This window comes from Cavia porcellus, unplaced genomic scaffold (genome assembly GCF_034190915.1).
Source record: "Cavia porcellus strain 051 isolate PalLab524CR breed Dunkin Hartley unplaced genomic scaffold, mCavPor4.1 scaffold_17, whole genome shotgun sequence".
Taxonomy (NCBI): Eukaryota; Metazoa; Chordata; class Mammalia; order Rodentia; family Caviidae; genus Cavia; species Cavia porcellus.
Window position 1 is genome coordinate 62,927,731 of NW_026947500.1, and position 24,707 is coordinate 62,952,437.

The 24,707-nt window shown below is 40.8% G+C and overlaps 1 protein-coding gene across 1 annotated transcript; it reads left to right on the forward strand.

Annotated features, from left to right (window-relative positions):
* The first annotated feature begins 16,713 nt into the window (after positions 1-16,713).
* Cd209 (CD209 molecule) lies at positions 16,714-21,339 on the forward strand. The gene is made up of 8 exons (XM_013150946.2): positions 16,714-16,861; positions 16,969-17,055; positions 17,264-17,353; positions 17,685-17,777; positions 18,178-18,329; positions 18,863-18,972; positions 20,312-20,461; positions 21,129-21,339. Exons 1-7 carry the CDS (start codon positions 16,816-16,818, stop codon positions 20,457-20,459), a joined length of 726 nt encoding a protein of 241 aa, XP_013006400.1. The 5' UTR covers positions 16,714-16,815; the 3' UTR covers positions 20,460-20,461; positions 21,129-21,339.
* The last annotated feature ends 3,368 nt before the right edge of the window (positions 21,340-24,707 follow it).

Here is a 24,707-nt window from a genome sequence, read left to right on the forward strand (position 1 = left end):
TTACATATAATACAGAACTACAAAAAAAAGCATAACAGTAAGAAATCACCTGTTAATAGATTACATATTATCATCTTGGAAATAGTTGCTCAAATCACAGTATCAAAGAATACAAAGTAGACATTCAAACAGAGAGACTACAAACAGCTGTGTTCAATGATCCAAAAACATTAATATAGTCAGCTATTCAACATCCCTATACACACTTGCTGTTATATCCGTTAGAGCTCTTTTTTCCCCTTCCTCTCTTTTTACAACAAAATTTACACATTTTAGATTTTATTACTCCTTAGTTCTTATTACTTTTTTGGGGGGGGAGAATAAAGTCAAATATGGCAGAACAAAGCTGTCAGTGAAAACCAAGGATAGACTTAGCACATGATGTAGAACAGAGTATACAGTTATTAACAATAGTTATCAACGTTGTCTCTTGTTTCCTTAAAAAGATTTGTCTATCTCATTAGATATTATAAAGTTGGACAAAACAGTAGAGAACAAGACCAATAAAACTTAGACATTGTAAACATTACAGGATTTCCAACGGAGACAATAGTCAAACCAGAATGGGCATCTTAGTGAATCTTACTGCCTTCAAAGTAGTTGCCTATACCCTCGGACCTGATACTATCCCACAGAATGGAACAGAGTCTAATCAGTCAAAACAAGATCGTGGGAGCATTACAGGACTTCAAAACAAGTTAATAGGAAATCGAAAAGAGTTACTATTATATATCCTAATTTTTTAAATTTTTCCCTTAATTAAAATAAACATAAGAAATAACTAAATAATTTTTTTAAAGAATAATAGTTACCATAGTGTCTGTCTTTTTCCTTGAGATATTTGGATAAAACTTCATATACTATAGCTTCAAATATTTCCATATCAAGAAGCCCGGAATAAAGCCTTTCTAATTAATAAGTGAAAATTTTATAAGGCTTCAAGGCCACATAATGGGGAATCATGATTGCCACATATTTTCATATATTTGAATCATTACTTACATTAGGGAAACTATTCGGTATTCATACATGCGAGATTGATTTATTTCACTTATGAGTATGGTCTCAAGCTGCGCCCATTTATTGATAAATATCTCAATGTGATCCTTCTTTATAGCTGAATAATATTCCATTGTATAGAAATACCACAACTTTTTTATCCATTCCTCAGTTGATGGACACTTGGGTTGTTTCCAAGATCTGGCGATTACAAATTGTGCTGCTATAAACATAGGTGCACATAAATCACTGTGGTATGATGCTTTCAGTTCTTCTGGGAATATGCCTAGAAGTGGAATAGCTGGAATAAATGGGATTTCCAATCCCAACTTTTTGAGAAACCTCCAGACAGACCTCCACAAAGGCTGTACCAGTCTACACTCCCACCAACAGTGCAGGAGAGTTCCTTTTTCCCCACATCCTCTCCAGCATTTGTTGTTGTTGGTTTTCTTGATCCTGGCCATTCTTTCAGGAGTGAGATGGAATCTCAGTGTGGTTTTAATTTGCATTTCTCTGATGACCAATGATGATGAGCATGTTTTCATATATTTATTTGCCATTTGCATTTCTTCATCTGAGAATTGCGTATTCATCTCAGATGCCCATTTTTGGATTGGATCTTTGAATTTTGGAGGTCTGAGTTTTTTTAATTCTTTATATGTTTTAGACAAGAGTCCCTTGTCTGAGAGAGAGTTCACTAAAATCTTTTCCCAGTTTGTGGGTTTTCTTTTCACTATGCTGGAGATTTCTTTTGACATGCAGAAACTTTTTAATAAGATGTGGTCCCAGTTATTGATTCTGGGAAGTGTTTCCCGTGCGGTTTGAGTCCTGTTCATGAATTCCCTACCTACTCCTATGTCTCCAAGGTTTCTACCCACTTTGTCTTCCAATAGATTTAGTGTTTCTGTTTTAATATTCAGATCTTTGACCCATTTAGATTTTAATTTAGTACATGGTGATAGACATGGGTCTAGCTTTAGTTTTCGGCAAATGGAGAGCCAGTTTTTCCAGCACCATTTATTAAAGAGACTGTCGTTCTTCCAGTGAACCTGCTTGGCTCCTTTATCAAAGATAAGGTGGTTGAGTGTGTTTGTAGTTGTGGTTGTATCTTCTAATCTATTCCATTGATCTTCGCCTCTGTTTTGATTCCAATACCATGTTGATTTTACTACTGTTGCTTTGTAGTATAATTTCAAGTCAGGGATTGTGATGCCTCCTGCTTTGCCTTTGCTGCTTAGAATTGCCTTTGCGATTCTAGGTCTCTTCTGGTTCCAGATGAAATTTAGGAGTGATTTCTCTAGATCTATAAGGTATGTTGATGGTATTTCTATTGGGATTGCATTGAATCTGTATAGGAGTTTTGGGAGAATGGCCATCTTCACAATGTTTGTTCTTCCTATCCATGAGCAAGGGATGTCTTTCCATTTTCTGAGATCATCTTCAATTTCCTTTTTCAGTGTATTATAGTTTTCACTGTATAAGTCTTTCACTTCTTTCGTAAGAGTAATTCCTAAATATTTCATTTTTTTGCTTGCTAATGTGAATAGTCCAGTTTCTCTTATTTCCCTCTCTGTAATTTTGTTGTTCGTGTATAGGAATGCTATTGATTTCTGAGTATTGATTTTGTATCCAGCCACGTTACTGAATTTATTTATTGTATCTAAGAGTATTTCAATGGAGTTTAGGGGGTCTTCTATGTAGAGTATCATGTCATCTGCAAACAATGATAACTTAACTTCTTCTTTTCCTATCTTTACCCCTTTTATTTCTCTTTCTTGCCTAATTGCTCTGGCTAGTACTTCCAGTACTATATTAAATAGGAGTGGTGATAAAGGACATCCTTGTCTTGTGCCTGATTTTAAAGTAAAGGCTTTCAATTTTTGGCCATTTAGAATGATGCTGGCTGTTGGTTTGTCATAAATGGCCTTTATTATATTGAGGTAAAGACCATCTATTACAATTTTCTGTAGAGTTTTTATCATGAATAAATGTTGGACCTTATCGAAGGCTTTTTCTGCATCTATAGAAATGATCATGTGATTCTTATTTTTGGCTTTATTGATATGGTGGATTACATTTATTGATTTGCGTATGTTGAACCATCCTTGCATTCCTGGGATGAATCCCACTTGGTCATGGTGTATAATCTTCTTGATGATTTGCTGGATCCTATTTGCCAATATTTTATTGAGGATTTTTGCATCTGTGTTCATTAGGGAGATCGGTCTATAGTTCTCTTTTTTAGTTGGGTCTTTCTCAGGTTTTGGTACTAGAGTAATATTTGCTTCCAGGAACGACTTAGGAAGGATTGCTTCCCTTTCAATTTCATTGAACAGTTTGAGGAGTGTCGGCATTAGGTCTTCTTTGTATTTCTTGTAGAATTCTGCAGTGAATCCATCTGGGCCTGGGCTCTTCTTGGTGGGTAAGGACTTAATTACATTTTCAATTTCAGTAACAGAGATTGGGTTATTCAACAGTTTTACATCCTCTTGATCTAGCTTTGGCACTTCATATGCTTCTAAGAATCTGTCTATTTCTTCTGTGTTATCAAACTTTTGAGAGTAGAGGTTTTCGAAGTAGGTGTTGATGATCTTCTGTATTTCTATTGGGTCTGTAGTGATTTCTCCTTTTTCATTTCTTATTGCATGAATTTGAGCTTTTTCTTCCGTTTTTTAATAAGGTTGGCTAGGGGCTTATCGATTTTATTTATTCTTTCAAAGAACCAACTCTTTGATTTGTTGATTCTTTGGATTGTTTTCTTAGTCTCTATTGCATTGATTTCTGCTCTGATTTTTATAATTTCCTCTCTTCTTTTGGCTTTGGGCTTGACTTGCTCTTCTTTTTCTAGCTGTTTGAGGTGTAGCATCAAGTTATTTATTTGTATTCGTTCTGTTTTCCTGATGTGGGAACTCAGTGCAATAAATTTTCCTCTCAGGACGGCTTTCATTGCATCCCACAGGTTCCGGTAAGTTGTATCTGTATTTTCATTTTCTTTTAGGTATTGTTTGATTTCTTCTTTAATTTCCTCTGTGACCCACTGATTACTCAAGAGTGTGTTATTCAGTTTCCATGTGTTTGTGGGATTTTTGCAGTATCTTTTATCATTAATTTCTAATTTCAGAGCGCTATGATCCGATAACATGCAAGGGATGATTTCAGCTCTTTTGCACTTGTTTAAATATGTTCTGTGAGCTAATATATGGTCTATTTTAGAAAATGATCCATGTACTGCTGAGAAGAATGTGTATTCTGATGTTGTTGGGTGGAACATCCTGTATATGTCTATCAAACCCATTTGTTCACAGGTATGATTCAGTTCTGTTATTTCTTTGCTCATTTTCTGTCTGGTTGATCTGTCCCTTGGTGTCAATGGCGTATTAAGGTCTCCTGTTACAATTGTGTTACTGATAATTTGAGTTTTCATTTCTGTTAATAATTGTTTTATATAACTTGGTGCTCTGGAGTTTGGTGCGTATATATTTAAGATAGTTATCTCTTCCTCTTGGAGTTTTCCCCTTACAAGTATGTAGTGACCTTCTTTGTCCTTTATGGTCATTGTTGGTTTAAAGTTCACGTTGTCTGCAAACAGAATGGCTACTCCTGCCTTTTTCTGGATTCCTGCTGCATGAAGAATTGTTTTCCATCCTTTGACTTTCAGTCTGTGAGCATCCTTCTGGGTTAGATGGGTTTCCTGTAAACAGCATATGGTTGGATTTTGCTTCTTGATCCATTCTGCTAGTCTGTTTCTTTTGATTGGTGCATTGAGACCATTTACATTAATGGTTATTACTGTTAAATGCTGGTTAATTGTAGGAATGTTATCTCTCTGCTGTTGCATCTTTATCTTTCTGTTCTGTTTAATTATTTGCTTTGCTTATGGTTTTTTCCTTTGTGTATCTAAACTGTCTTTCAATATTTTTTGCAGGGTCGGTTTGGTGTTCATGAAGTTCTTCAGCTGTTCTTTGTCATGGAAGTATCGTATTGCACCATCTATTTTGAATGATAGTTTTGCAGGATATATCAGTCTTGGTTGGAAATCATTTTGCTTTAGGATCTGGAATATTTCACTCCATGCTCTTCTTGACTTTATCGTTTGTGCTGAGAAGTCTGCTGTGATTCTGATAGGTTTTCCTTTATAAGTGATCTGTCTTTTCTCTCTGACAGCTTTTAGTAATCTATTCTTGTGTTGGATTTCTGGGATGGTGATTATTATATGTCTGGGTGTAGTTTTATTTTGGTTATGAGTGTTTGGAGTTCTATATGCTTCACTGATCTTGATGTCAGTTTCTGATCTCATGCTTGGGAAATTTTCAGCTATTACTTCTCTAAATATCCGCTTGACATCCTTTATGTTGTCTCCCTCTCTTTCATTAATCCCTATCATTCTTATGTTATTCTTCTTTGCATCGTCTTGCAGTTGTTGAATTGTTGTTTCCTGATTCCTTGTTATTTTCAAAAGATCTTTCCTTTCTTGTTCACTAGCTGCAATCATGTCTTCAAGGTCTGAAATTCTATCTTCACTTTCATTAAGGCGGTTTTTACAACTTTCAGTGGAGTTTTTTATTTCCTGTATATCTCTGTGCATCTGCATTATGTATTCTGTTTGTTTCTTATATTGCTCGTCTAGGGATTCTATCTTTTTGTTTAGTTCCTCCAATTTTTTATCTGTGTTTTCTTTAGATATATTTAGAATCTCTTTCATTTCTTTTATCATTTCTTCTTTTATCTGGGAGATTATTTCGAGTTTGAATTTCTTTAAAGCTTCCTGGAGTTGTTTGTCAACTTCAGTAGCTATTATGTCCGATATATGAGGTGGATGGGATATATTTTCTTCTATATACATTGCTCCTAGGGTTTCCTGAGATGGGCTGGAGGTTTGAGGTTGTAATTTGGTCTTTCGTTTTGTCATTTTGTATATTTCTGTGTTTCAAGTGTTATTTGAAAGCTTCCTCAGGATCTGTTGAAAATCCCCTTCTATGCTTGGAGCTACTGAGCCTCTGACACCGCACTACCCCAAGCCATTGGGCCTGCAGAACCAGTGTCCCTCCTCTGCCTGCTCAGAACTCCGCAGTTCCAGACAAGCTGGGCCTCAGGGACACTGTGCGCCCACCTGCCCCTTGGAAGATCCACAGCTCTTCAATTGCAGCCGGGTTAGGGTGCTCTCCACAGGCCACAGTGCCTCAGGAGCCTGTGATCCCTCCCTGCTTGCAGAGATATCCACAGTCCTCTAGGCAAAGGAAGGGACTTCTGCAGGCACTCCAGATCCGCCCAGCTCCTCCTCTGCAGGCAGATGGCTAGGCGCGGCTGGGCTCGGGGCTTAGTGTAGGCCCGCCCATCCGTCAGGAGCTCAGCAGACTTCCAAGTGTAGCGGGGGGGGGGGGGGGGGGGGGAGGCAGCTGTAGTGGCCTCTAACCCACTGCTCCACTTCACTGCACCCAGAAGCCTGGGGGGTCCGGAACAGTCTGAGATTTGGGCAGACTGTGCTGGGCACTCACCACAGGCTGAGGTGCCTCAGGAAGCTGCGATGCCTCTCTGCTTGCAGAAGTATTCAGTCCTTCAGACAAAGGAACGGGCTTCTGCAGGGACTCCGGATCCGCCCAGCTCCTCCTCTGCAGGAGATGGCTAGGTGCGGCTGGGCTCCGGGGTTAGTGTAGGCCCGCCCATCCGTCAGGAGCTCAGCAGACTTCCAAGTGTAGCGGGGGGGGGGGGGGGGGGGGGAGGCAGCTGTAGTGGCCTCTAACCCACTGCTCCACTTCACTGCACCCAGAAGCCTGGGGGGTCCGGAACAGTCTGAGATTTGGGCAGACTGTGCTGGGCACTCACCACAGGCTGAGGTGCCTCAGGAAGCTGCGATGCCTCTCTGCTTGCAGAAGTATTCAGTCCTTCAGACAAAGGAACGGGCTTCTGCAGGGACTCCGGATCCGCCCAGCTCCTCCTCTGCAGGAGATGGCTAGGTGCGGCTGGGCTCCGGGGTTAGTGTAGGCCCGCCCATCCGTCAGGAGCTCAGCAGACTTCCAAGTGTAGCCGGGGGGGATGGGGAGGCAGCTGTAGTGGCCTCTAACCCACTGTTCCACTTCTCTGCACCCAGAAGCCTGGGGGGTCCGGAACAGTCTGAGATTTGGGCAGACTGTGCTGGGCACTCACCACAGGCTGAGGTGCCTCAGGAAGCTGCGATGCCTCTCTGCTTGCAGAAGTATTCAGTCCTTCAGACAAAGGAACGGGCTTCTGCAGGGACTCCGGATCCGCCCAGCTCCTCCTCTCCATTGTTCATTTTCTATTAGTTGATTCTAAATACCCTGTAATACTGTCATTCTCTTGAATGGTTTTACATTGTCTTGATATGTTTGATGCTACAGTATATGAAGTCATACCCAAAGATTTTAAAGGAAGAGACACTATAGTATCTACTTTTATGTTGAGATTATCTTGTGGTGAAACACTATTTTGCTTAAATGGCTATGTTTTGACCTGCACTATTTTGTTATGTCCTCTTTTATCTCAATCTCCTTTTTTATTATTTACTTTTTCATTTTTATCCTTTTAATTAAGGGAAAAATAAATTTAAAATAGCAGGATATATTATAGTAACCCACTTTGATTTCCTATTAACTTGATTTGAAACCCTGTATTGATCTCACCATCTTGTTTTGACTGATTTTCCTCTATTCCGTTATGCTTGATAGTACCAAGTTCGAAAGTATAGGCAACAACTATGAAGACAGTAAGATTCATTATGACGCCCATTCTGGTTGACTATTATCTTCTTTTGAAGTCCTCTAATGTCTCCAATGTTTTGGTTTTATTGGTCTTATTTTTTACTGTTTTGTTCAATTTTATTATAACTGATGATACAGGCAATTCTTTTTAAGATAACAAGAGGCATTATGGTAACTATTGTTGATCACCTTGTATTTTGTTTTTACATTATGTATTATGTCCATCCTTTTTATTTGACTGACTCTGTCCTGTTATGTCACATTTGGTTTTACTTTCTTCAAAAAAAAGTAATAAGAACTGTGGGAGTAATAAAACCCAAAATGTGTAATTGTCATTGTACAAAAGAAAGGAAAAGAAAGTGCTCTAAAGGATATAACTACATATATATTTAAGTGTATAAGATAGATAACCATATTACTGAGTTTTGTTGGATCATTGAACAAAACTGTTTGCAGTCTCACTGTTTGAAAGTCCCCTCTATATGCTTTAATTTTGTAACTTGAACAACTATTTCTAAGATGATAATATGTAATTAACTAGTTATTTCCTACTGTTTATTTTTTCTGAAATTCTGTATAACTTGTACCCTTTCTTCTGTTTTTTTTCTTTTTTCTCCTTAAATAAAATTAAAAAAAACAACCCCCCCCAAAAATAACAAGGAACTAGTTAGAAACAATACAAAGGCTAGAAGATGATAAGAGGATTTATAGCTTAATAAAAAATGTGAGCAAAGAAGCAGAAGTAACTACAAATGAACTACAAAGAATATTCACAGATATAATTAAGGAAAACTTCCCAAGCATAGGAAAAAGAAATGATATCCAGATAAAAGAGGCATACAGAACTCCAGCCACCTACAACCAAGACAACCAAAATATATCTACACCCAGACATATAATAATCAAGATTCCAGAAATCCACCACAAGAACAGAATATTAAAAGCAGCCAGAGAAAAGAATCAGATTACCTACAATGGAAAAAACTATCAAAATAATGACAGACTTATCAACACAAACTCTCAAATCGAGAAGAGCCTCGGGGGAAATAGTCCAAGCCCTGAAAGAAAATAACCTCCAACCAAAACTGATGTATCCAGAAAAACTCTCTCTCAAAATTAATGGAGAAATAAGACAAGGAGGAACTAGGGGAGTTCATGGCCACCAACCCAACTCTACAAAAAATACTGAAGGACACTCCAGAGAGAGAGAGGAAAAAATATCAGGATTCCAGCAACAGTGACAGAGAGGCCTCAGTGAATGGGGCAGACAGTTGAATGAAGGAGTAAGTAGACCAATAATGACAGAAGAATAAAATAGCAGAAATGAGGCAGCGATGGTAAGCTGTAAGATAGCCCTGATACACTAACAAAAAAGAAACACAGGCAGAGTAGATTAGGAGGCAGGATCCATCGAGATGCTCTGAATAGGAGATACATTCAACCTGAAAAAGAGTTAATAAATTGAGAGTCAAAGATGAGAAAACAATGCTATATGTGATAGAAAACCAGAGAGAAATAGGGACAACTTGTCCAGCAGCCACAGGTAGACTAGAAAGCTATGACACTTTTGGGCAGTGTTGAACTACACAGCTAGAAGGAAGGATAACCTCGTGACTTTAGTAAGTAAAGGAGTACAGCTCAAGATCAAGCTCAGGGGTAAAAAGGTTTAGCACCACTCAGATAGATAACAGGTTTGCCCTCTAATCTAAAGGAGCTAGTGGGACCCAAAATATACAAAGCACCCTGAGAAAGGGAAAAGGGAGAAATTGTCTTAAAAAGAAAGACAGAGGACATTGTTAGTAGTGTATCAGTATTTAAAAGTCACAGTAGTCTTATTGCTCGTTTAGTATGATTATATTGTGTTCTGGCCTGTCAACCCATATCAGATTTGAGGGCACAGACAGTTAACCCAAAAATAGCAGGTTATACCATGTAACTATCCTATTAACTTAAACTTAATCCCTGTATTACTTACATTGTCTCACTATGACTGATCTTATTTGAAGCTGGTTTGTTAGACCGCCATTTAGCCTTGACTGATTTCATTCGAATATGGTATCCTTGATAGTATTAAGTCTGGGAGTGGAGACAACTACTCTGAAGATGACAAGATGTAAAAGATATCCATTGTGGTTTCGATTATTAAGTGCTTTCAAGTCTTACAATATCTTCAAAGCTTCAAAGTGTCTTTAATAAAATAGCTATGTAATATTATGTTCAATTATATTATGCCTGATGATGTGGACAATTCTATTGAAAATAACAAGAGAAAGCATAGTAACTACAGTAGATCATCTAATATTATGGCCCTATATGTCTTTTTCATTTCATGTTTTTGTAGGAATTTATTTTGTTGTCTTGTTTTGATCTGTCTTTCCTTATAATACAGAAAGGATAGATATACATGTAGAGAGTCACACATGGGAAGAATTTCTAAACTATTTATGGGAACAAATTATATAATACATGATATAATGAACAGATGCTCTGAAGAAGAAGAGACACTAAGAAACCCAGTGCTAATTCTGTAGTGTTACAATATGAAATCTAGCAATACTATCATTCACTGTTCATAGTGATATTAGTCTAGTCTCTTATGTTCAATTTCAGCATACGTAAAGATAAAGACAGCTACTACGAAGAGACTGAGAAACATTATGGTAGACATTATTGACTTCCCCCAAATCAGATCTTGAAGAGCTAAAATTCCTTCATCATCCTGTAATGATCTGATTAGTTCTATAATGTCCAGTATATATTCAATGTGTGTGAAGATGGGGACAACTATTTGGAAGAAAACTAGAGACAATAAGATAGACAGTGAAGATCTCCAGTGGACTTGCTTTAAAATCTATGTTCCTTTAAATTGTTTCCTTATAAGCTGTTTTGTTCTATTTTGTTGTTTAATCTTATTCTCTTTAAGAAAAGAAAACCAAGTGTGTAGGACTGATAACCATATTACTAAGCTCGTGTTAGATGGTTGAGCAGTACTGTTTGTAGTGTCATTGTTTGAATATCACTTCTTATGCTTTAATTTTGTAACTCGAGCAACTATTTCTAAGATGACAGTATGTAACTTATCAACTGGTGATTTCTTTTTTTTTTTTTTTGTCTTTTTCCTTTTTATCGGTACCGGGGCTCGAACTCATGACTGCCTGCCAACAAAGCAGGCGCTTATGTCGCTGACCTAAATCCCCAGCCCCAACTGGTGATTTCTTACTGTTTATTTTTCTGAAATTCTGTATTGTTTCTACCCTTTTTATCTGTCTTTTTTCTTTAAATAAAAAAAATAGTGACTATATATTCATAAGATAGTTAAGGCGACTATATTACTACTCTTTTTGGAAAAGAACAGTTAATATGCACATGGTTGCATCAATTTTGTGTGTCTATATGTAGTAATCTAAGCAACCCTTTTGAAGGGTTGAATATTTGAATATTTGAATGTTACAAATATTGTTAAATTCCTATCATCTTGGTTTGAAAGTCAATTTTGTTATTGTTTTGGGTTTGTTACTGCTGTTGTTTTTCGCTTTTTGATTTTTTTTCTGTGTCTTTTTTCTCTTTTAAATAAAAAACAATGACTTCCTGGGATTTTAATTTAGCACCTCTTAAAATTTTATTTTATTTTTATTAGTGTATGTTTACAGCACATAATAGTTACATTAATTCTGGAGAACTGGTCCATGTAGACAGCACATTTTGGTCATTTTCCATTCCTTTAGTCTCTGAATTTTTGTGAGTCATTTAGCAAATTTCAAAACTTTAGAAACTTTTTTCTCCCTTCTTCCTCTTTCTTCTCTTTCCCCATATCCAAAGGATTCCACCTTTTGTTTTCTACTGTCTCCCTTACTTCACTCTTTTATTTAACCCATGTTTTAGGTTTCTTATATAAGAAAATCCATGTGCTATTTAAATTTTCTGTCCAACTTGTATTGTGTCACATATGGTCTCAAGTTGCATCCATCTTAATGCAATCACACAGTTTCATCCTTCCCTGTGGGTAATAAATAGTATTCCGCTGTGTCTGTGCACTGCACTATCTTTAGGGATGCATTTGTTGAGGCATTTAGGCTGTTTGCAGAGCTCAGCTATTTTGATTTGTGCTGCTAGACACATAGGTACCTAGGTATCACTACAGTATGGTGTCTTTAACTCATTCAAGAATATAGGTAGCATAGATATAGCTGAGCCAAGTAGGATTTCTCTTTTTTATTTCTTTTTTTATTTTGAAGGTAGTAAAATACAACAGAACAAGACAGAACAAAGCCAACTGAGACAATGCAGTGAAATTAGTACAGAACTTCACAGCAGGATACTGGGATAACAGTAATAGGTACCAGAGTATATCTCGTTACCCTCACAATAGTTGTCCATTCAATCAGGTATAGCAAAATCAAATCAAAAACAGAACATTACAAAACCTATCAAAACAGAATATTGAATAGAGCAAAACAATTCACCAGAACAAAGCAAAACTGTGAAAACAATATTTGCCTTCAAAAAGAAGATAGAAGGAAATCCCCCATATTTTCTGTACTGCATATGGTCACCTCCCAAGAGATGCTCAGACCTCCAGTTCCCAGTTGCTAATGGGGTGGGGGGAGGGTGGAATATTTGAGGCTCACGGGAGAAGCTGACTGGTTCTCTTCCTGGCTCACCTGCTGCTTCCTCGCACCATGGCTGCCTACCAGGAAGGCAAGTGGCTCAGCGCCCTATGGATTTCTGTTTTCAATTTTCTGCAGTCTCCATACTGATTTCCACAGTGGTTCTATTAGTTTATATTCCCACCAACAATACGGAAGATTTCATTTTTCCCCACATCCTCACCAACACTGGCTTTTGGTGGTTTTTTTTTTTTAAATTTTAAAGAGGAAAAAACACAGAAAAGAAAAATAAAAAACAAGAGACATACAAACAACAACTGCAAGAACAAAAAACCCAAGACAATAACAACGCAGGCTTTCAAAACCAAATGATAGGAATTTAATAATATTTGTAATATTGCATATTGTCATCTTCAAAAGGGTTGCCTAGATTACCAGATGTAATCTAGTTCTGCAAAAAAAGAATAAAAATGATACAGAATTTCAAAAACTAATAGGAAATTAACACCAGGTTAATATATTGAACATTGTTATCTTAAAAACAGCTGTTCAGATTACAAGATTTAAGCATGAAAAAATGATCAAACAAACAGTGAAAACACAAACAGTTCTTTTTGATGAACTACAGAGACTGGTAATGACAGCCCTTCTGCCAGAAGTAGGGTGGAATCTCAATCTGCATTTCACGGATGACTAAATATGACAAACATCTTTTTCATGTATTTATTAGCTATTTGCACTCTGTCTTTGCGCACGTGTGTGTGTGTGTGTGTGTGTGTGTGTGTGTGTGTGTGCCGGGGATCAAATTCATAACCTCACGCTTGCCAGGCAGACACTTATGCTGCTGAGCTAACTCCCAGCTGGACTTTATCTTTTGTGAAGTAACTATTCAGTCATGTGCCTATTTGCTGATTAAGTCTCAAGGCAGTGGAGTTCATTTTTTGAGCTCTTTATGTATTCTATATAATAGGCTTCTATCAGAAAACTAGTTGGCATTTTTCCCCATGGTGTAAATTATCTCTTCTCTCTGTTGATTATTTCCTTTGCTGTGCAGAAGCCTTTTAATTTGGTATAATCCCACTTATTAATTCTTGAAGCATTTCCTGAGCTACAGTAGTTCTGTCCAGGCATCCCTCCCTGGACCTACAGCTCCCACTAGTCTGCCTGCTCTCTTTCAGCAGTCTCAATCTCGTTTTTATATCTAAGGCTTTGATCTGTTTTGATTTGATTTTAGTATAGGGTGAAAGACATCAATTTCATTTCAGCCTTCTGCACATGGATAACCAGTTTTCCCAGCACCATTTGTTAAAAAGAGTTATCTTTTCTCTAACACATTTTTAACCCCCTTGCCAAAAGTCAGATGTAAAGCTGCCTGGGATTGGTTCCTGTATCGAATGTCTCATTCCATCCATCAACACACTGCTTTCTTACCATGCTGTTTCCTGACGGCAGCTTCACAGTATAATTTGAAATCTGGAATTGTGCTGTCTCTCGATTTTCCTTTTTGCCTCAGGATTGCTTTGACTGTTCTAGGTCTCTCCTGGCTCCTTGTGAATTTTGGAATTTTTTTCTATTTCCAGGCAGAATATTTTTGATATTGTAATGAGAATTTCACTGTCACTTTGAGTGGCTGACCATTTTAATAATGTTGATTCTGCCTGCTCAGAAATGAGAATGTCTTTTTTTGTTTTGTTTTGTTTTTTGGTACTGAGGATCGAACTCATGACCTTGCACTTGCCAGGCAGGCACTCAAGCCACTGACCTAAATCCCTAGCTGGGAATGTCTTTTCATTTCCTTAGACCCTCTTCAGTCTTTTTCTTTAGAGTTCGGTAGTTTTTGTGGTAGAAATTTTTAATTCTTGGTGAAAAGAATTTTTACATTATCATGAATAAAACTGTCCCTCTGATTTCTTTCTCAAATGAGTTCGTTCTTGGCCCACAGGATTATTTTTTGGGTTTTCTGCTTTGTCTCGTGGGGATTGAAGAGTTTGTTTTGTTTTGTGTCACAGAGTTTGAATGCAGGACCTTAGCACCAAGTACCATCCTTCCCTGTTTTTGCTTTTTGAGACAGAATCTTGCTAAGTTGTTGCTGAATTGTGATCCTCCTGCCTCAGCCTCCCAGACTGTGCACCACCACACCTGACTCAGGAATGCTACTGATTTTCATGTAATGATTTTGTATCCTGCCCCATTGTTGAATTTGTTTATCAGCTCTAAGAGTCTCCAGGTGGGTTTTTAGGGCTGTCAAGATGCAGGAACTTATCCTCGCAAATAAGGATGACTAATTTATTCCTTTCCTATTTTCAACATTTTATTTCCTTCTCTTATCTCATTCCTGGCTAAAGTTTTGAGTGCTATACTGAGCAACAGTGGTGGCAGTGGACGTCTTCGTTACGTCCCTGATTTTAGAGGGAATGATTTCAGAATTTCCCTTTTAGTACAATGTTGTTTGTGGATGTGTTGTCTGTGGTTGTTATCAAGTTTGGGGTGAGATCCTTGTATACCTATTTTTATTAGGGTTTTTATAATGAAGAATGTTGGATTTTGTCAAAGGCTTTTCTTGCACCTACTGATATGATCATTTGATTTTTATCTTTGATATTATTTATGTAGAGTAATTATTGATGTACATATGTTAAACCATCAGCACACCCCTGAGATGAACTCCACTCCATCATGGTGTGTGGTATTTTTAAGAATTGTTTAATTCAGTTCGTAAATACCTTATTGAAGGTTTTTGCATCTACATTCAATAAGATTTAGGCCTGTGGGGTTTTTGTTTTTTTGTGCCTGAGTCCTTATCCAGTTTTGGTACCTGGAGATGCTGACTCCGTGGAATCAGTTTGGACGTAGTTCTAACCCTGGTACTGATTTCTAGTTAGACTCCATAGCTCCCAGAGAATTTATTTTGTATCATCCAACTCATCAAAGTGTACTGAGGTTTGTTTCAGGTCCCTAGATATGGGCTCCCTTGGTGACTGTTCCATGGGGAGTTTGGGAAACTGAGTGCTCTGTAGCTGTATAAAATGTACGTTTTGGCAGTTTATGTGTGTGGATATGTGTGTCAATCTGATCATTCTGGCTGTTTGTGGTTTCCTACATACTAAATGCATGTATATAATTCATTTCCCAGGGGAGGGGAGCATTTCTTCTCCCTAAAAGCCTTAGTCACCACCAAGGCCAACATTGTGGTCATGCACCGAAGGGTCCATGTTATAAGAACTGAAATTAAGAACCACTGCTGTGTTTTCTCTGACATCTGTGCAAACCAGGAAGCCCTGCAGTGGCCTGACCACAAGTTCCCCTCGACACCTAACTCCTTCACACATGATTCCCTCGCCAAACAGCTGTTTTTACTGACAATAACAGACTCAGTTTCTCTTCATTTTATAGTAGTGAGTGTTTCTTCCCACTGTGAGATCTCTACTCTGAGTCCCAGTCAAGATGAGTTCTCCCTTTTCTTTCTTCCTTTCTTTCTTCTTTCTTTTTTTGTACCAGGAATCAAACTCAGGACCTTGCGCTTGCCAGACTGGTGCTTATGTCACTGAGTTACATTGCCAGCAGTTCTTTCTTTCCTCAGAAAACATTCCTGAACCAAACCTAGACTGTTGTTCTGTGTCTATCTCCATTCTTCTAGAAGACTGACTCAGTCATTTTGCCGCGGGCCTTCATGGTTTGCTTTATCCTTGCTGTACGGTCATCCACCTCCGAGAGCCACCATTTCTTCCTATGTATATATTGATGACCACTTGGATTTTTTGTCAGTTCGGACAATTATGAATAAATCTGCAATGAACATTTTTTGTTTCTCTCTGAGACTACACAACTCTCCTTGGTACATAGCCTACACCGTGAAGACAGACTATCTAGGATCAATTTTCAGCCCTACTATTCACCTGGTGTGTGACCGTGAGCCAGCTACCTGACTTCTCTGTGATTTGAATTCACTCAACTGTAAAGCAGAAGTCAGATCATCAATCACAGTCTTGGAAGATTAAATGAATGTGAACATAAGACAGTCGAAATGCTTAACTACATCAGGCATTAAATAAATACCAATATCTGTGATTCAGCCTCAACCCCCATTAGTTAGCAGAAGCACTAGAAATATAGATATCAGCAAACCAAGGACGCAATTCCTGGAGCCAGAGGGCAGGATGCTTCCAGGAAGAGCAGGGGGCTTTCTCTTACAATTCTTTGCTTTCTTTAAAGGCATATCACAGCTTGGCCATACCAGAAATGAACAGCTTTTTTTTTTTTTTTTTGGCTATGGAGCCCAGACCACCTCCAAACCCTCCCTGAACCTTCTGGAACATCTGGCCACTGCCATAGAGTGTCCATGGCTCACCCCTCTTCCCTCTCACCTCTTCCGGCCCAGTACCCAGTTCCCTGTTTCTCTTCCTGTGTGACAATAGATTCAGGAGCGAGAAACGGGTTGAGACATAAAAGCTCTGGTTTCTGCTAGTGCTGAGCACAGAGGGACAGCAGTCAACATGGGCAGTTCCGAGGAATCTAAGGCGCAGCAGCTGGGTCCCCTGGGTGAGGCTGGGCCAGGGCTCTGCGAGCTCCGGGAGGACGGCTGGAGGGTAGGATTTCAGGTCTCAGCCTGCACAGACCAGGCTCCAACTGATTCCCTGCCCATCCAGATGAAGAAGAGCTGATAACCAGCGGCCCCAGAAGTTTCATGAGAGGCTTAGGCTGGCAACGAATTTCTGGATTCAACTGCTCTGCAGGTAGAGCGGGGATGGGGACTGAGGAGGAGTGGACAGCTCCTCCCAGACTCAGAAGGAACACAGGATTCTGCTCTCCTGGGTCCCAGGGAAGGGTGAAGTGGGAACTGGAATCCTGTACCCTGGAAAGGAAAAGTGCCGGGCAGACTGTCCCTGGGCCAGACCAAGGAAGGGACTCCAACGTGCTGGAACCCCTATGCTTCTCCCACAGGGTATCTGGGCAATGACTCCATCCCCCTGGCCCTACAGCTGCTCGCCCTCACATTACTGGCTGGACTCCTGGTGGCCATCCTTGTCCAAGGTCAGGGAAGGACTGTGGGATGGAGGATGGAGGTTGGGCTGAAACTGAGATGTCCTTCACAGGCCTTCAGGGGCATCTCAGGACCCCGCTGACATCTGGTGTAAGGGAGGAGAGTGAGAAGGAGCAACTGGGCTCCCAGGTCCACTGCCCCTTGCCTGTTGGCTATTTTTGGTGGTCAGGTTTCCTCCTTTCTGAATGGGATGAAACAAGACATTAGCGCTGGGATACGACGTCTCTGGAGGTCTACTGCAGGCCTTACACTTATGAAGGCCAATACGTACTTCATGAAAAAAAATAAGTTCTTCATAATTGCATGTTTTTCATGGCACAGTCTCCAAAAGCCCTAGCTTCCGGGAACTGGAGCAGGAGCAGTCAAAGCAGGAGAAGATCTACCAGGAACTCAACAAGCTGAAGGCTGGAGTAGGTGAGTGACTAGAACCCGGGTCCCCAAGGGCCTGAGTCAGCCTCAGTGTGATGTCACTCTGCATGAGTCACTCTCTGAGACTCAGTTTCCTCATCTGTAAACTGGGAACACAGGGAACCATCCAAGGTAGCACCTGGTCTTCACAGGGTCCCAGGTACACAGTAGATGGGAATGAAACCCATCAGTCCTCTGGATTCTGTTCTCACTTCCAGATCCTGCTTCTCTTCCTCCGAGAAAAGGGCTGGGCTCTCCTGGGCAGGAAAGGGACTCAGGAAGTGGAGGGAAGCGGTTCCCCCAGGGTGCTATGTTAAGCAATTGACTCCCTGGAACTTGAAGGCTTGGTAAACACAGGATCATGAGTGTGTAAACATGGGTCCACCACGACTTCCTCTCCCAACAGACCGCCTGTGCCGGCCCTGCCCTTGGGACTGGACGCTCTTCCAAGAAAAGTGCTACTTCTTCTCCAAGTCACAGCGGAACTGGAATGACTCGAGCACCACCTGCAAGGAAAAAGGGGCTCAGCTGGTCATCGTAGACAGTGATGAGGAGCAGGTGCTCTTGGTGCCCCTCTCCTCCGCAGCACGCGTCTGATCTGACCCCTGGCCAGGCTGGGAGGAGAGGGTTGGTCCAATCAGGGCTTTCTAGGGGCGGGGCTACTTAGCACAGCTGATTTCAAGCTACCGGGAGACGTCACTCAGTGAGAAGCTGAAAAGAGGTGATGAGCATGCTCAGCAGTCCTCAGCTGGTATGCTCTGTTTCCAGTACATTAAACCCAGCCTTGAGTATATCCTTATGGGTCTGCCAGCAACTCATCAGACAGACAAACGTGCAGTGTTGACGGATGTGTGTGAGGAGAAGTCAAATACACAGCTTCTCCATGCATAAATCGGAGCACATCTGCCCAGACTAGGGACGGGAGAGGGCTCAGACCTCTGGCGTTCATGTGGGGGCCTTGGGCCTTGGCACAGTAGATGGTCGCAGGTCAGGCTGGAAGCAGGACTTTCTGCCAACAGACGGAGGAACTCTAGCTGGAAATGGGGGGCAGGGGAACAGCTCTCTCCTGACTTCTTCCTTCCCCCCTCCAGAGCTTCCTACAGATGGCTTCTAAGAGCAAAGGCCGCACCTGGATGGGACTGTCAGACCTGAACATGGAATCCAAGTGGCACTGGGTGGATGGGTCGCTTCTGTCACTCAGGTAGACCCAAGGAGACAGGAGCACCCTATGGAGCAGGGTGGGGTTCTGAAACGCCGGCTTGAGTTACACTTGGGGTTCTCCCCACACACAGGGATACACTCTGTGGCCCCCTCAGCATGAGAGTCCGTGATATTTACTGGGTGGAGGAAGGTGGTCTTCATACCCACAGGCAGACCCATTCCTGAAATTTCACCATCAGAGCTGCAAGAGAAACTTGCAGCCTGATGGAACAATTTAAATATAGCTCATTAACATGAAATCTGAGGTGTGGTGAGCCCAAACGCTCAGGTGGTGATTTCATTTTTTTTTTTTTTTAACAAAGCAAAACAGGACTGGTGATTTAGCTCAGCAGCTTAAGCACCTGCCTGGCAAGCGTGAGGTTGTGAGTTTGACTCTTGATACACACACACACACCATAGAAATAATACAGAATTTAAAAACTACTAGGAAATTAACACTGGTTAATATATTACATATTATCTTAGATGTAGTTGCTCAGGTTACAAAATCTAGGCATGAAAAAAATGACCAAACTATGAAAGCAAAATCTGTTCTTTCTGATGAGCTAGCAGATTAGTAGTATAGTTATCTATCTTGTGTGTCTATATATAGATACAGATAGCTATATATATATATGGATATATAAGGTATATACAAGATGTATAGTATATATATTACGGTAGTAATTTCATATGTATATGATAGTAATATGGTAGTAATTTCATTTTAAAATGTTCTACTCGCAGATCTGATGGCAGGGATTACACCTCACACCATGGCAGAACCCAAGGGGAGGGATCAAGGGTAATCCAGAAGTCGAGGGAGTAGGAGGCCGGGGAAGAAACTGTATCTCAGGGCCAGAGACACAGCTCAGCAGCGTAAGCGCCTGCCAGGCAAGCGCAAAGTCCTGAGTTCAACTCCCAGTACCAAAAAACAAAGAATGTATTTCAGTGTCCGTGTGGAAGAATCACTGGAGAAGAGTAAGTAGCTTAGGATGTCAGGGGGTCCTGGGGTGTGGGAGCCATCCCCAACTGTCTGGTCCTTGGTTCTAGGGGCCCACCATGCAAATGACCAGTAAGGGAGGTGGCTGGGAGTGTTGAGTCCTCTGTGGGTTTTGTGTTTGAAAATCACACCTTTAGCACAGACTCCTCCCAGCCATGGTGGACAGCCAAGGTCCCAACAAGGCTGGGTGACTCAGGCACGCCCCTGGGTGTCCTGCACACAGCTTGTCCGCCTGGGCACGCAGCGTAGATGCAAATGTGTCGTTTCCCAAAGCTTGAGATATAGTTTGCAGAGGAGGGGTTGGGACAGAAGCTCATGCAGTGGATGAACTTTTCAGCTTAATGAAATACTGGAACCCAAATGAGCCCAACAACTTGGGGGAGGAAGACTGCGCAGAATTTGCCGGCGATGGCTGGAATGACGCCAGATGCGAGGTCCAGAAATACTTCATCTGTGAGCAGTCGGCAGCTTCCTGCTCCAGCTGATGGTCAGTCCCTCGCATAGCGCCTGCGGCTCCAACCTTGCTAACATACATCCTGGATGTTACCCACCTTCACGACAGCTCCTTTTCTTTGTCTGTTGGTGCTGAGTGCTTAACAGAGAGCTGGCTCTCTTTAACACTCATCTTCTACAGGGTTTGGCCCTTGCTGTCCCTCCCGCTCCCTTCCAGATAATCCCTGCCTTAGTGGCTGTGCTTCTGGCCATCTTTGCAGCGTAATATAATCACAAGGCATGGAATACATCCAGAGGCTGGTGTGTGCCATTAACCTGCTTCCTCTTGCTGATACCAGAGGTTATATTTGCATTGCCCTGTGTAGCGCCTACCAAGTCTCCTCAGCTTTAGCCCATTTTCGTGTATTTTATTTCCATCTATTCAGCTTCTATCTACTGTTCCTGCTCCACTAGCTGGGGAGTTTCTCTGGTTGCTGTAACCCTCTCTATACACCGAGAACATCAGAGAATGAATCCCCTCAAATCAGTGATTGTCTAGAGTTGACATGTAAATACCTTGGCTCCGAACTTCCTGGGTTGGGACCCTGGTGAACCCTGAGATGTTTATCTCATGTCTCCCACCGAGAAAGAACTGTTGCTCTCTCTGGAAGTCCGTTTTTGGCAACTGTCAGCTCTCAGTCCCTTCCCTTTGCCTATTACAGGGAGCTGCCCCTTCCAGGCTGGACTCCTTCCTGACGCAGCTCACATGCATACAGGACAATCAGGACCTGGTCCTGTAGGACCAACGTGAGACAACTCTTCAGGTTCCAGGGCTCCCCAGGCTGTCAGACCTCCTGTGTAGAACCTATTTCTCTGCCTGGTTCAGCTCCCTCACTTGGCAAAATAAAAGTTCACACTTGGTCTTTGTCTGGATTCCTGAGTGGTGATAGTATCTTTGTTATTCACAGTGAAGCCCCTGGCCCACACATCCATTTGCACTGACGAGGTGATTTGCTATAGTGTAGGAAGCCTCAACCTGGAGCTACTCATTGAGGAGACCAAATGGGGGATTAGAGGGTTTGAACTTCAGCCCCACTAATCAATATCCAGGAAGTGGTCGCTGGGTTTTAAACTCTATAAAATTTCTTGAACAGAGAATTTCTTGTCATATTAAGGTATGGGCTTATTAGGGTGGGAATATTAAGGCCAATATTTGGGAAAAGGTGGTAGATAGAAAGAATCAGACTTATTCAATGGCCAGCATCTTGAGTAGACCAACAGCCTCTCAACCCCAAAGTTCCATCGAGAAGTTAAGGTAGGTGTCTTGGTTAGTTTTCTCTTATGCTGGGAAAAAACACCCAACATCTAAACAGAAGGAAAGAAAGGTTTATTTAGCTCACTGTTTGTGGAGGTTTCAGTCCAAAATCGGTCGCTCCAAGGCAAGGTTGCATGGACCTGGGACAACACTTAGAGGCAGCAGCCAGAGCGAAAGGGAGAACAAGCCTCTCCTCCTTTATATCTCCACCCACCCCAACTCCAAGGAGGATGTAGCACTCACAAAATCTCTGTGCCTCCTCTTGCACAGGATGAGGATATTTACCCTGTAAGAATGCTGGATTCCTGCTCAGTCTCTCAGTTAAACTTCTAGACTTCTCAAGTTGACAGAATGTGTCAACCATAATGGCAGGAAAAATTCACCTTGCTAAGGACAATGCCCAAAGGCGACTCTGTTACCATCTGATTCTCTTTCAGTGAACATAGGGAGGATCTGAAAGTCTCAGAGAGCAGGGAACGTCCGTGCAGCTTCCTTGAACTTTCGCTTGTCCTTACATTTGCCAGAGCCATATCTGTTATGACAAACAAGCAAATGTGAGCACATTATTTTTGAGTTTCTGTGAGCCATCTGGCATAGTATCCAGCCTGAGAAGAGGTGGTGGAGATCCTCAGCTTGTTGTCCTTCTGGCAGAAGTATGATTAGCCTCCCCACCCCGAGGCTGAGCTCTCTAATTTGGGCAGTTGGAAATCAGAATTAGAGAATTCCTTCATGTAAAAAGAACTCTTCAGACTTCTCCACTTTCTCTGCTGGTGGTGACACCACGAATGCTCCTCCGTAACAACTTTCATGCTGAATTCCATCTCACTTAAATCAATCTTCAACAGCCACAATAACTTAGAGACACCTTCTAGACCTCCTGTCAAAGGCTCTCAAGGGTCAGTCTCGGTTGCCCTCATCAGCCACAAGCCCATCAATGCATCCTGCACTGGCTTCCTTTCTTCTTTACCCCACCTGTCCTCTTCTGTTTCTCCTTCCTCTACTTATGAATTTCCTCCCAGTCAAACTACCAATATCCAAACACCTGCTTCAGGCTCTGCTTCTAGGGAAACCCTAAACAATGTAGTGTGTTTTATATATGCTAGGCATGATTCTTCTCTTCCCAAACATTCCTGTTTGTTCTTTTGAAATTTCTCTTTTAAAGGATTTGTGTATGACTATGGATTTTTTCTATTTTTTGAGAACGGGTTGTTTTATGTAGTTCAAGCTGGCCTTGAACTCACTATGTAGCCCACACTCGCTTCCAATATGTGGCAATCCTCCTGCCTCAGTCTCCCAAGTGTTGGGATTACAGGAGTGTGCTGCCATGCCAACTGTGACTACAGATTTAAACATTTTAATTTACCTTTTAAGTTAACCTGTACATCGAATCAAACTACAGCAGTGTCTCCAGTGAACACTAAAACTCTATGTTCTCATCTTGAGTTCTTTTCCTTAGTCTTTATTATATCCTGAATAATCAACTTGTCAAGCTGGTTTTTAAATCCATTTTCAAGTCAGTCATGATGGCATATTTCTATAATCCCAGCACTTGTGAGGCAGAGGCAGGAGGATCACTTCAAGTTTAAGGCCAGCCTGGGCTACATAATGAGTTCAAGGCCAGCTTGCACTATGAATCAAGACTTTGTCTCAAAAAATAAATACATAAAATTAAAATTTTTAAAAATAAAATCAATTTTCAATTCTTCTACAGAATTTTTAAATATAGTTGTGAATAAATGGGACACAGAGAACTATAAAGAGACATTAGTCTCATATTACTAAGTTTTTGTTGGATCATTGAACACAACTGTTTGCAGTCTCACTGTTTGAATGTCCACTTTGTATGCTTTAATTTTGTAACTTGAACAACTATTTCTAAGATGACAATATGTAATCTACTAACTAGTGATTTCTTACTGTTTATTTTTTTGAAATTCTGTATTACTTGTACCCTTTTACTGTTTTTTTTTAAATAAATTTTTTTTAAAAAGAGACATTAGTCTGTTTGGTACTGTAATGATGATACAGGTCAGTATGCATTTGTCCACACCTACAGAATGCACGACACCAAAAGTGAAAATTAACATACACTGCATTCTTTGATTAACAGTGATCTATGTTCATGTGGATCCATTAGCAGAGGCAAATTCTCCACCCTCGTGGAGGATATTGACAGTGAAAAAGTTTGACACGGCAAACATGGAACACTCTGTACCTTGCGCTTAATTTTGCTGTAACCTGAAATTTTCCTGTGAAGCTAAAAACCAAAGGGCATTGGAAGATCGATTTGGCCACTCTTAGAAAATTTCACTTAATAAATGCAAAAGGCACAAAGAAATAGGAAGTCACCATTAGAATACCCCTATCAATTATTGCCACAGTCAAGATCTTATGAATGCGTGAGACTATTAGGGAAGAAACAGGGTATTTGTATACCATCAATGGATCTTCATCCCCCAGAAGTTTATTGAGTGCCATGGTGGTCTGAATGTGTGTTCACACATTTGAAAAACTAAGTTCTCCTTGGAAGTAGAGCTTAATATTCTGCCCCTTGCACATTCTGGACATTCTGACTCACTTTGAAAGAAGAGAGAAGTGCCCAATAATCTTTAAAGACGTTTCCCCAGTTGTCACCCCTAATTAAAATATTAAGCAATAAGGTTTTGTTTGAGACGGCTGAGCTTTGGAGAAGTCCAAGGCATTGAAATAGCTGAGATTTTTTTAACCTCCAGAAAGTCAAGTTTTGTCCCTTTTGGAGCAATAAGGAAATTGTTGAAAACCTGACAGACTTTTAAACAAGGTACTAGTTGCCAGTGATAAGTCATGATTATACGGGTGTCATGTATCTTTCTCATCTGCCCCACGAATACGATGTGACCAGAAGGATATGTCAACTTTGGTGGTACTCTTCCTCCCAAACCCATAACTGTCATGATCCACATGGCCCTTGAGGTTCCTGGGGCGAAGGACTGTGAGAGGATGAGAA

Bases quoted from the DNA above. Each gene is read 5' to 3' on its own strand.
- Cd209 (XM_013150946.2), top strand. From the start codon at position 16,816: ATGGGCAGTTCCGAGGAATCTAAGGCGCAGCAGCTGGGTCCCCTGG. The intron at 16,862-16,968 runs GTGAGGCTGGGC...CTGCCCATCCAG, and splicing joins GCAGCAGCTGGGTCCCCTGG to ATGAAGAAGAGCTGATAACC. The intron at 17,056-17,263 runs GTAGAGCGGGGA...CTTCTCCCACAG, and splicing joins TGGATTCAACTGCTCTGCAG to GGTATCTGGGCAATGACTCC.